The 13,410-nt window shown below is 37.8% G+C and overlaps 1 protein-coding gene across 1 annotated transcript in view; it reads right to left on the bottom strand.

The window, feature by feature from the left end:
- Positions 1-4,786: 4,786 nt before the first annotated feature.
- LOC149299049 (disintegrin and metalloproteinase domain-containing protein 12-like) overlaps positions 4,787-13,410 on the bottom strand; it is a 153,418-nt gene continuing 144,794 nt past the window's right edge. Inside the window, exons 21-24 of the mRNA XM_089486842.1 lie at positions 12,334-12,522; positions 11,474-11,476; positions 7,068-7,198; positions 4,787-4,847 (exon numbers count right to left, since the gene is read on the bottom strand). Coding sequence (XP_089342968.1) covers positions 4,787-4,847; positions 7,068-7,198; positions 11,474-11,476; positions 12,334-12,522 — 384 coding nt within the window. The remainder of the gene's footprint in view (positions 4,848-7,067; positions 7,199-11,473; positions 11,477-12,333; positions 12,523-13,410) is intronic.

Genomic DNA, 13,410 nt, shown 5'->3' with positions numbered 1-13,410 from the left:
CTGTCTCCATGTTTGGACCACAGTGGAAGCCGGGTCCCTGCGCTCTCTTTTCCATACATTATGTCTTCATTGTTTTACTGAGTAGAATCAGTAGATATACTCTTAAACATATCTCAGTCATAGCAGGCTACTGTTACATATTTAAGCCTTCAACCTTTTTTAAGTGCCCATATTTATTGATCCAGAATCTGATGACAAATATACTTCACTTTGCCTTGAAGAGAAAAACTCTTGACATCAAAGTCAAATTGAGATTTTTTTTTCCATGATAATTTTCTAGTTAGAATCGAGTGTTTAGTTGCTTTTTAATAAGACGATTTTATAGTCTCTGTATATGTTTTCTCGTTGCATGCTGCGAGGTTACTTGACTATTGGACGTGTCCCTATATCTTTGTTCATATCCCCATAAGTAAAATGCTGTGTTTGCTGCTAGTATCCAATTACGGTTTTTGATAAGTAAATATCAAATATCCAAACATATTTCCTTATTTACATGTCTATTCAGATACTTGTGGATGGGCTGTAAATGTATTGCCTAATATTACACTGCTATTCAGAATGATCATGTTGCACGAATTCCTATAATGTAGTTTTACACGGAGAATCCCTTGTGAGTGCAAACACTTATATAATAATGTAGGTCTATATGGAGTATCACTCGTGGGTGCAAATGATTATATAATAACATAGGTCTACATGGAGTATCACCTGTGGGTGGAAATTATAATAATGTAGGTCTACATGGAGTATTACAGTAGGTGGAAACAATAATATAATAATGTAGGTCTACATGCAATATCAACTGTAGGTGAAAACCATAATATAATAACATAAGTCTACATGATGTGTCACCAGTAGGTGGAAACGATAATATAATAACATTGGTTATTATTATATTATCGTTTTTCCATATATATATATATATATATATATATATATATATATATATATATATATATATATATATTTAAAATAGATATTTCCAAAAACCACTACAGAGCATGCTGATTCCTGGCAGATTCTGATGTAGGGCATACCCAGCAGTAACCAGGTTCACTCATTGAACTTGTGATGGTGCCAGGAGTTCAGTGCTTTAGCAGAATATCTGTGGAAACCAAATCGAATATAATTATATAATATATACTAAATATATATTACCGTATTTGATCTTATGATCGGGGTCGTCTTATAATTGGTCTGACCGGCTGTCAGACATCAGAGTTCCCCGGGGGGGGGAATTCTCTCTGACAATCGGGGAAGGTATGCGCAATGGACGCAGACAACCCCCGCTGCTAACCGCACCTCCTTCCGGCTGCAGCGGAGGTTGCCTACACGAATCGCGTAGACATCTACCCACTGCCCGGACAACACACCGGGGAGTCAGAAGCACCGGTAAGTTTTGGGGGGGAATGTTAAATGGGGGGCATAAGGCATTTCTGTAGGCAGAGTGCTCTATGAAATGCCTTTTAACCCCCTTAATGCCACCCTGCCTCCAGAAATGCCTTTTAACCCTCTTTACGCCACTCTGCCTCCTGAAATGCCTTATACCTCCCTATATGCCACTCTGCCCCATAATATGCCTTTTAACCCCCTAAATGCCAGAGTGGCATATAGGGGTATAAGGCATTTCTGGAGGCAGGGTGGCACATAGGGGTCAAAAGGCATATCATGGGGCACAGTGGCATATAGAGGGTTAAAAGGCATATCATGGGGCACAGTGGCATTTAGAGGGTTATAAGGCATATCATGGGGCACAGTGGCATATAGGGGGTATAAGGCATTTCTGGGGCAGATGTGCATAACTGGGGGGCAGGTTAGAAAATAAAAGGAAATAAAAACAAAATATTTTTCTCAATCATAGCTTTTATTTAAAAAAAAAAAGAAAAAAAGAATTAACATTTACTGGTAAAACTTTTTTCCTATAGGGTCGTCTTATATTCAGGTTTTTTCTTTTTTTTCCTAAATTAATATTCAGATTTTGGGGGTCATCTTATAATAGAGCAAATACGGTATATAAAAATAGTTTTCCCCTTTAAAAATGGTAATGGATTTTAATAATCAGTACAAGTAGTTTTTTTAAATAATCCGTTTAAGTAATTTTTTTTAAATGTCCACAAACAAAAAAACACAGAAAATGATGTTGAAAACCCATACCCAGTTGTCATTATTATACGATAATTTATATACAAAGACACAGATGCGATTTTGATATATATATGGTTTATTGATTGCATTATTTTGCTAGTAGATTTGTTGGCATGTAACTTCATGAGCTGCTATCTACGGAAACGCTGTGAAATTGTAAAACATATATCTATATCATGTATTTCATGTAAATAAATGGTACATGGTCAAAAAAGCATATTTCATTCATGGTTGATAAAAGCAGATACATTTAGATTTTTTTGTGCTTTAATAGTTGATTGTATTGCGCTAAATGACCAGCCGTTGGGCAGCGGACAGAAATGCAGCATCGGATAAGCCAGACATACCCATTATTCTTAAAAAACAAAACAAACCTGTGTATATTCCAACCTGCCTCCTGCCTTTGTTCTGAACTAGTAATTATATGTGGATACAGTACAGAGGCTATAATTATCTGATGTTAATTTAATCTAATAAGCACCCACCGCAAATAAACGAGTGGATTTCCAGCTGGTGGAATCTGCAGTAAGTGACGTAACTCGGTGTACTAAGGAATCCAACTCCCATCACTCCTAAACAGCCAGAGGCTCCTGGAAGTTGCCCTTTTGATTCGGCAAAAAATGTACTCAAATGCAATCAAACACACATATTTTGTCGCTGCGGGAAATCCCGATACAGTATCTTTATGTACGCGTGATAATAAATAAAACACATTGTAATAAAATCGTTATAGAATGGTGTATCTTTTAACAGTATCAGATTTTTTTTTTTAACCATTCACAGTTTGTTGACCTTTTTAGAAAATAACTGCAGAAAAAATAAAATAGTAACAAAAAAGAGATGATGCTTTTCTCCAGATATTAATATGTTGACGTCTCGTAAAGATACTTAACCGCGTATCGATTTGCAAGATATTTTTTATACGGTTTCACCAGCAGGTAGCTTCAAGTGTTGAAATAAGATAGTATATTACGCTGCTGGAATCCATACTAATTGTATTCTAATACAATGACAGATAACGGTGTAAACAAATCGGGAATGGCCGTTTTTCTTGACACAAAACCGATCTTCTAACAGAATTATGATTCTTGATGCAGGATTATTAACGCCTTGTTTGCCAGGAGCACGCATTCATACCGGAATTCTGTTCGCTACCCTAGCATTGAGCTGAGGTCATTAAGATATTTGAGTAAGTATCTGATGGTAACTTGGATATTCCCCAGAATAGGCTTAGCTGTAATTAAACTCGGCGAGACCCCCTTGGGAGATGAAACCCAGCAATGTTAATTCATGAGCTAAATTCAGGCCAACTTTGTAGTAAGCCCTGATGGGCTTTTGGTAAATTCCTACAAAAGTCTGCTAAAAAAATAAGTCAGAGGGGGATTTACCTTCCCAGGGTCAGAAAGCGGAATATTTTTATTCTACTGATGGTGGTTAGTAAGTGGTATAGCCTCCAGGCAGAGGTGGTAGAGGTTATATAAGAAATTAAACATAAATGGGATGGGCATATAGGTATCCTAAACCAAGACGAAAATAGACTAGGAAGGGTAAGACAACAGCCAAATTACTTACATGGATTTATTCCTACATTTCATATAAAATATATTGTTTCTTACATTTGTATTCAATACTTTTGTTGCTATAACATTTGAAGCAATTATTTGCCCAAGAAAGCATTTTTTATATTGTACGTTAATGTCTTCCTTGTAGTGTAAAATCAGATTGTCTGCTTGTAAAGAGAGCTTAATCGGTCTTTAGCCTTACCTTAAATTGAGGATACCCATATGCCTATCCTATTCATGTTTAAACTCTACATCTACCACCTTTTCTGGGAGACTGTTCCACTTCCCTACCACCCTCTCAGTAAAGCCAAATTTTCTTTCATTATATCTAAGCCCCTGACCCTCTAGATTAGGTTCTGACCTTTTTTCTAGGACATGCCGTGTCTGGCAGATGATTCATCAAACAGCAAATCCCACTCAATGTTCCCATTATTATAAAATAACAGAATGTAATGATTTCCTCTGAAAAGTATTAGTAATAATAAGTAAAGTATTTCCAACCTTTTGATGGATATGTTCCTCTGGAAAGAACTGGTGGTCCCTTCTGAGTATATTAAATTATGTAATTCTGCTATCCGTTTAACATGTTAATAGGAGGTCGCCACCAAACACGTTATTGGCTAAATGCTTCTATTAAGTGATCCGCTATAAATTAAAGGATGGTGTATTGGCTGTATATCTAAAGCACGGGTGACCAATATGACTATTGATTTCTCTATTTGGAAATAGATGAAGGACATCAAATTACCATAAAATGAGCTATGAAAAGGTAAAATGAAGTTTCAAGTGTATTTAACATAATAAAAATATTCCCCTTTTCAAGGAAAACGCCACTTTTGGTTAAATATATCTAACACAATGCACTGCACTGTACTAAATACAAAACATAAATTAATAATTTACAAGTACCTGAGCAAATATGTAGAGCACCACAGCATGGCATAGCACCAAAGGCAAATAAGCTCAGTTTTATCTTCCAAAATACAAGTTTTTTTAAGTATTAAAAAAGTGTTGATTTACGTAAACAAACTCCAACATGAGTTGAGACAGTGCAAAGTTCACATAAGGCATTCGGGTTCTTATATCTGATGAGCAGGTTTGAAGGATCGATGGTGTGGAGGAGGACACTTGGGCGCTGGTCTGAAAATAAAATAAAAAAACAATGTAAATAATCTGTTTTTTTCAAAATTCCTAGAGTTGAACAAACACTGCCCCAAAATTGTATTTTTATTTTTAATGCTTTTTTAACAATATTTTTTTAATATTTTATAATGTTGGAGTGCATTTTGTATCCGCTTGCTGCATGCAAGTTGGAGAAGCACTCTTTAATTACTGGAGTTAGAAAATGAAACTCACTATATAAATACTATAAAGTATTAGAATATAAACTTCCTGAACATGCTCAGTAGCCACCCCATTAAAGTCACAGCCAATCACATGTATGATTTCATAACTGGCATACATGTGATTGGCTGTGACTTTAATGGGGTGGCTACCTAGCATGTCGAATGGATTGGCATGGATTGATCATTGGGGAAAATGGACATATAGTTAGTACGGTCTTGGACACCTTTTCATGGTACAGGTGATCTCACATGGGCATCCATAGTCAAAGCCATGGGTGTTGGCCGGGCCAACTGCTCTCTGCCACCCTGTTACCAATTCAAAATAGAAAGGTCTGCAGCGACAGTAATTACTGAACATCTGTAACTCAAAGGGTGGGCTTCTTAAACCCTACAGTATGGTTCTAGGAGGCGAGGAGAGGTGGATTCTTACATGAACTGGAAATTCTAAAACCTTTAAAACATGTTATATTACCGTATTTGCTCGATTATAAGACGAGGTTTTTTTCAGAGCAAATGCTCTGAAAAATACCCCTCGTCTTCTAATCGGGGTCGTCTTCTAATCAGACCTCAAATAGAGTCTGATTAGGAGACTAAGATCCAGATCCCCCGCACCGCTGCAGGGGACCTGGATCCTCCTGTCTCACCCCCCCCCCCCATCATACACACACTTACCGGTGCTTCCTGCTGTATTGCCGGGGCAGCGGGTTGACGTCTACGCGATCCGCGTAGACAACGTCCGCTGCAGCCGGAAGGAGGTGTGGCTAGCAGCGGGGGTTGTCTGCGTCCGTCGCGCAAACCTTCCCCGGTGCGGGGAACTCTGATCTCTGACAGCCGGGGAAAGTATACGCGACGGACGCAGACAAACCCCCGCTGCCAACTCCACCTCCTTCCGGCTGCAGCAGATGGCGACGTCAACCCGCTGCCCAGGCTGGAAGCACCGGTAAGAGAGGGCTGAGAGGGGAGGGGAGGGGAGAGTGTGTGTGTGTGTGTTAGTTAAATGGGGGTATAGGGTGTGTGTGTGTGTGTGTGTGTGTTAAATGGGGGCATAGGGCATTTCTGGAGTGGCGTTAAGGGGGCATTTAATAGAGCACTCTGCCTCCTGAAATGCCTTATACACCTATATGCCACTCTGCCCCATAATATGCATTTTAACCCCCTAAATGCCAGAGTGGCATATAGGGGTATAAGGCATTTCTGGAGGCAGAGTGCTCTATACAATGCCTTTTAACTCCCTTAATGCCACTCTGCCTCCTGAAATGCCTTATACCTCCCTATATGCCACTCTGCCCCATAATATGCATTTTAACCCCCTAAATGCCAGAATGGGATATAGGGGTATAAGGCATTTCTGGAGGCAGAGTGGCACATAGGGGGTCAAAAGGCATACCATGGGGCACAGTGGCATATAGAGGGTTAAAAGGCATATCATGGGCCACAGTGCCATATTGGAGTGGCAAGCCTGGGGGCAGATGTGCGTAACTGGGGGACAGGCTGGAAAATACAAGAAATAAAAACAAAAAAAATATTTTTCTCAATCATAGCTTTTATTAAAAAAAATAGTTTACATGAATTAACATTTACTGGTAAAACTTTTTTCCTTTAGGGTCGTCTTATATTCAGGCTTTTTCTTTTTTTCCTAAGTTAATATTCAGATTTTGGGGGGTCGTCTTATAATCAGGGTCGTCTTATAATCGAGCAAATACGGTATTATACATGATCTATTACGTTACTGGGGTAAAGAATCACAAATCATGAGGTCGTCTAGAGTGCAAATGTCTTAACCCTGTGTATGTCACACTAGTGAGCAACGTGTTTGGTTAGATATATATATATATAAATGTACATATATATATATATATATATATATATATATATATATATATATATATATATAAAACCATTCATTGGGTTAACTGAAGATTTCAGAGTTACAAACATTTTTAGAAAAATTAACAAAAAGAATAAACATATTCGGTGTTTCAAACTTTATTTTTAGTTGTATGATTCGGCATACCTCACAGGAGTAATCTGAGGCACTGTTTCTTGATGTTCATACACTGTGCTTGAGGCACTGTCAAATCGCGTAGTTTTATTCAAAGGATCTGCTGGCAGTGGTTTCTGTGGAGGTCTTGGTATGTAAGATCCCTGGAAGCGAAATACAAAAACAGCCGTCAGACTATTTTGAATAACCATTTGAAGTATCTGCCTGCCAAACACTTTGTGAACATTTACAATTTGAAGAGGAAACTCATAAAATGTTTGACCTCTGTGATCCCAGCTGTAGCACATTAAGGGCCACGCTGCTCTGAATGCTAACATCAACTAGTTTCAGAACGTTCTAGGCTCATTCATGTCAATCTTCAACATAACCAAATTCTCCAATCGTAATTTCGTCTATATGGCACGCAACAAGCTTAAGAGCTACGTATGGCTTGGCGTGATGAGTAGACTTCGCCCATGGGCCCACGAAAATAGTATGTGGCAGAAAGAACACACAGTGAATGAAAATGTGCCTATTTTAACCGAGGATTTTAGACTACACATGCCCAGGAGCATACATCCAGTCACATTGTCATGTTTGGTCAAGAAAATGAAAAAAAAACAACTCCAACGATCTTCTCCTGCAAGAACGTCTGTTAGATGCCTTCAAGAAATATCTCAGCATCAACACTGCATTGTAGAGCCAAGTCAGCTCTTCAGTAAGAGAAACTCACTGGTAGTCAATAACACATACTTCATCATGTTTTCTCTCATCTACAAATCCCACCTTTGCGAATATACCTGCCAATGATCGTCATCTGATAATCCTCAACAAACTTTGATCAGAAATACAGTTGAGTATAGGGTTTAAAATCACCACATCTGAAAGCAAATTGACAAGATATGCAGCTCTGCAAATTCAATCGATTTAGACACAGAAAGCGAAATGCGTTCTTCAAATCTACTACCTAATACCTAAGCTGGAATCTCAATACACATGGGTGTTTGCCGTTCCATTACTTTAAATGCTAGTACAATAAACCAAGGGTGTGCAGCCCTACCTCTCCAAAACAGTTCTTGCAGTATCTACAAGTGGTGTCACTTTAAAGAAGGTCCTACAAGTCAGTAAAAGAAATAACAACACATGCCTACAGATCATGTCAGCTCATTGAGAGTAATGGGGAGACCCTGGAAATGTTACACAAATAAAACGTGAGTGACTGAACGCGTTTAATGTAGGAGCGAATAATTAAATCATGAGCATTTTAATTATTATGGAAGGATCCACCGTCTGTTAATTCCATCAGTGGGGTTAATCTTGTCTTTCTAGAAAAAAAATCTGGATATTGTAACTCTTGAAAAGTTTGATCACAATAAATGTTCCTGAATAAACAGAAGGATTATGAAAAAAGCACAGCACTTAAGTTTAAGACAGCTGTATCACAGGCAGAAACCTTGGGATTTAAGATATATCCTTTTTTATTCATCTACTAAAGCTACAATAACATTTATGAGTTGCTGGTATCTCTGTTGAAGCTTGCACGATTTAAGCTCTGCTAAACTGGAGATAGCTCATTTTTAATACATCCCCACTGGAGGCTTGGAGAAGAACTCAACATGTGCATATCGCCCTTGCATTTGTGTACATTCCTGGAGAAAAAAAATACATTGTTACTGGGCATTAATGGTGGTTTGGTCTGCCAAGTGCCTCTTAAGGGTAGGCAGTCACTCCATGGGATCCAAAATCTCCATGTACTTTCTTCTTGGAATCAATTAATTGAGCAGTCTAATTGCTGATTCTTGAATGGTGGTGAAAAAAAATCTACGCTATGTCCACCTACATGTCTAAAAACGCGATAGCCTTAGTCAAATCTAGACTAAAACATAGATTACATAGAGATCATTAGGACATGACTTCATCTAAAACACTCAACGAGGTTATCAGAAAATTATCAGTTCTTAAATTATTAATTTTAGACAAAATCTCAAGAAGATCAAACAGCAAGTCTAGAAAGCTTTAGGCAGGTTACTACAAAGGCACGTTCATAGATAGTATTACGAGGAAACACATGGAGTATATACCATTCCAGTATATAAATATTTTTTACTGAGTTTGGATTATTATTATTTGTCTTTGGCTTATTTCTGTGTTGATATCTTGCTGTTGCCTTGTTGCCATTGCTAAAAATGTCTCCATACATAGATACTTGTGTTTAATCATATATGCTCACCTACAGGTGAAAATTGTCATGGTGCTTTTTTTTTTAAAACCTCATTGCATATCAGACCCCTTAACCCTTCCAGGACACTTGGCTACGATTACCATTACAAGATGACTTTAGAAATATACAGTATATACAATATATATATATTACAATATGACTTTAGAAAAACCTACTTCAGCAGCCAACGACCTACTTATTTACCAACCACTATGATCTGCATCACGCAACCCATGCCATGTAAGCATTGTTGTTAAAAACAGTCAAAAAGTGTATCAATCAGCATATTTCCATAGAATGTTTCTTTGCGACATTAGCCACATCACTAAAATGCCTACTAACAGAACCTGACCTTTATACGTTTCTGCCGTATTTCAACTCCCGCACGCATATCACAGGGGTGCACAGCCCACGTAGGATTATCAATAGTTTACTTACACTTCCAGAGCTTCCACGATTCACGCACCAGAGAGATCTTTTGTTTAAGTAAAATATATAGCACTTTAGTTTAATGGGATGTGTAAAGAGCTTGGAACAGTTGTTTAATATGCTTGTGCTCTCAGTCTAGCAGTCAAAAAAACACGAAGCACAACTTCAAGAACAAAGGGAAGAGAAAATTGCTATTGCTGAAGGCAATAGTACCATGGAGTGTATGTAAACGTCTTAACTGGCAATTTCAGTGTTTTAGCTCTTTCACAACTACAACCGAGCGAAAACTAGATCAGTATACCAACACTGTCCCAAAACCGAGGTCAAAGGGGAAGAAAAAATATTATTCTCCTTCAGCATTAAAATAGAATGCTGTGTGCAGCCAATAGGTTTTCGTTAACCTTGCTTTGTTCCGATAAATTTCCTTTATCTGCAGACCCGGTGGCGGCCATTGCTGTCAGTCATGTGATATTCTGGGTGACTTCCCCTGCCAAAGCACAGCACTGGGCTGATGCTTTATGGCAATGCTAACAAATTCATATTTTTTTGTATACTCAGTTGCACAATATATGTGAAAAATTCTTTTTAATCTGATAAAAAATGGCAGGAAAAATGTTACATTTTTGAGTGAAATCAGTGCAAGAACAAGAATAAAAATGATCTTGTGGAAGCAGGTTTTCATACAAAATGATGCATTTTAAGCATGGTTTGCCCAATAATTGTTTGGCACTGAAACAGATAAACCAGCAGATACAAATTCAGCTTCCCACAATGAGAAAGTTAAAATAAGCAAGTAAAATGCAGTTTTTTTTAGTAGTTATGTTTTTCCTGTTTCCCATTGTATGAGTTTGCGCTTAGCTAACTGTTTGGGCTATTGTCGTAAAGACTATAATCTCTAGTTTCCTGGATAAGGATGCATAAATATGCTTTGCTTATCAGTAATTGTTTGGAGAAAGAACATTAGATACATAAAAGGAAGTATTAGGGATGTTACGGATATTCATGAAGTATCCAGGCATGGCAAACAAGGAAATAAAATGTCTATTTCTTCTAAACGCTCAGCCTATCTCTTTGTGTGATGGGAACATTGCCATTTGGCTACTCGAGATGACTTTATATACTGCCTAGGGAAACACATCCAGACTCTAGATACTTAACAGAAAATGAAGTTCTACCGTGGAATGGAGAAAATCAACTCACATGGGATAATGATATTGTAAAAGAAATTATACATAACATTGCGCTTCACATGCTGTTCATAAAATAAAAAATGCCGTCCATTGAGTGAGAATGCTAATGTTGGAAAAAATATGCTGAATGCAAAATAGTTTCTATACAAATGGAAGAGTTACACGGCTAGGGTAAGATTGGCCCGAACGTAATGCAGCTAATTTTCTTTTTTAATTTCTAAATACATAGCAGAGAAAGAGATATAGTAACATCACACCCAACGCCAGATCGGGTACAGCGTGTGGCCAGCAGCTGGACATTGCCGGCTGCAAGATACATGAGCATATTGTCATCGGCTTATTTAAACATATTTCAGCATTCATATTCCATACACAGACACATGTAAATAATGGTTCCAAACTGCCATGCACACACAATACTATTGGGAAAATGTTAAATAAACTCCTTAAGTTACTGAGAAGCCTTCAGCATGGAAACTGTATTAGCCCAAAGTGCACAAGTTTTATTCATGAATACGAACATAAAAACTGCTATTGGTGAACTGGATGCAGCCAATAGGAGGTGGAATATCTACCCTGCTTGTCTCCTATTGGCCAACCTGCTCGAAATGCTGAGAGGCTGCGATTGACTCTTGCTTCTATATTCGTATATATTAGTAGTAAGAAGTAAGCATATTCCGGTGGCCAACTAAGTAGCAATAGCCCTGCTCGAGACTTACTATATATAATGCTTAACATTCTCACTTATTAAAAGTCAAAATAAGTAAAACTATGTAAAAACAGTTCATCGTCTTTGCGTTCTGACATTAGCGCAGATAAAGTAGTACATGCACTACAGAGTTAAAAGGACACATATCTTTATTTATGGTTTTATTGATTATAGAAATTGTCAGTTGATGGCCTTAAATTAAGCTGCTTTAAATTGGCAATTAATGACTATACATTTTCATTAATGACCAAGGCATTGCAGCGAAGCCATTACATGATAATATGGCCTATAAAATAAATAGGGATTGATAAATGATTTTACTAATGACAGTAGATCAATTCTTTCTGTAATTATTAAAGATAATCTATCATAGAAAAAATATAGTAATTCTGTTTTTGTCCTTAATTGTATTAATTTGTACCTTATATTAAGATATCACTGCATTGGGGTTATTGAACTTCTTCATGTAATGGTGAAGTGTTATTGTAGAAGACATTTATCAGCCTTAGATTATTTTTATATTTAAGATTGCCTAGTTTTTGAACATATTAAAAGCTACTAGTCCAACCATTATGTAATTTGACCACATCCATGGCAATTCAAGCCTATTTCCCACTTTGTTGGCGAACAGAACACATTTAGTCAGCTGTTTCTGGAAGAATCTTGATACTGTATTCAGCTACTGAATTTCTAATGATTGTTCTAGATTATGTTGTGCTCTTGAAGTTGTGGACATGAGGCACGATACACTAAACATACCGGCTTGGCAGAGGGTTTCGCGGGAAGTGGACGCGCTGGCACCGATTTCTGGATAGGTAGGTTGTAGAGCCGTGGTTGGGCTTGCTGTGGGATTCTGTGTGAAGGTACATCAAGTATCCTTATAGGATGACTAATGTCAACGGGCTGGAACCGTGGCAATCTCTTCAACCTTTCACTCTCCTGAATAACAGTAATTAATATTCATCGGTTAATTTATTCCAATCAGATCGCAATGAGGTCCCATAGTGTAGCGAGAAGTGTGTCTAATAGTAATGTCATAGCTGCAGAAAAACCTTGTAAACATGCAGTATTTACATTTCTCTCGTGTACGAAAACATAACTAAATTCATTTACTTTCCACATGCATGTTCTTCAATCAGTGTACTAAATGAAAGGTACGCTGATTCCAGCCATCATGTGCACTTTATTATATACGATAGCTGAGTGTCACCTTTCAATAAAGATTGATCATATTCCGTACTACGGATTTGCCCCGCTTTTCCTGCCCTCCAGCTGCTTTGCTTGCTGGAGATGCGTTTTGAAGAACATACCTTCGCTTCCAAGTGTGTACCAATACATACAAGTACATACCAGTACATACACACGCTAAGCTCGCCACCAGCCAGCTCCAGTGTGGGGCTGATTTAAGCAGCCAAAACTGGTGCAAGAAGCCAAGCATGTAGGGGTTGTATGCTCTCTTTGTTACGCGTATTATAGGACTTAATATACAGTCTTCATTGGTGGACCTGTATGGGACACTAGATGGTCCCTTTAAAGCATATGATAGCTGTGTGCAAGTTAAAGGTTAAATCCACTGGCATTTTCTGTCCTATAAATAACACATATGAGGGTAACTGTGTCAAAGAGTTGGAAAGTCTTGAAGAATGACTAGGGTGATGGGCATTCATTATACTGAAGGAGTTAAGTTGTCTATTGTATTGCGCTAATTACCTTTCTTACCCTTGAGGAAGACATTGAGGTAACATTCTACTTTAGATGCGCTTTATTAATAACAGTAGCAGACTTTCAATTATACACAGTTTCTGATCCGTAATGGTGTGTAACTCC

Source organism: Sceloporus occidentalis, unplaced genomic scaffold (genome assembly GCF_023333645.1).
Source record: "Sceloporus occidentalis isolate IW3139 unplaced genomic scaffold, rSceOcc1.0.p SCAF_30, whole genome shotgun sequence".
NCBI classification, from domain to species: domain Eukaryota; kingdom Metazoa; phylum Chordata; class Lepidosauria; order Squamata; family Phrynosomatidae; genus Sceloporus; species Sceloporus occidentalis.
This window is presented reverse-complemented; position numbering and strand designations above follow the sequence as displayed.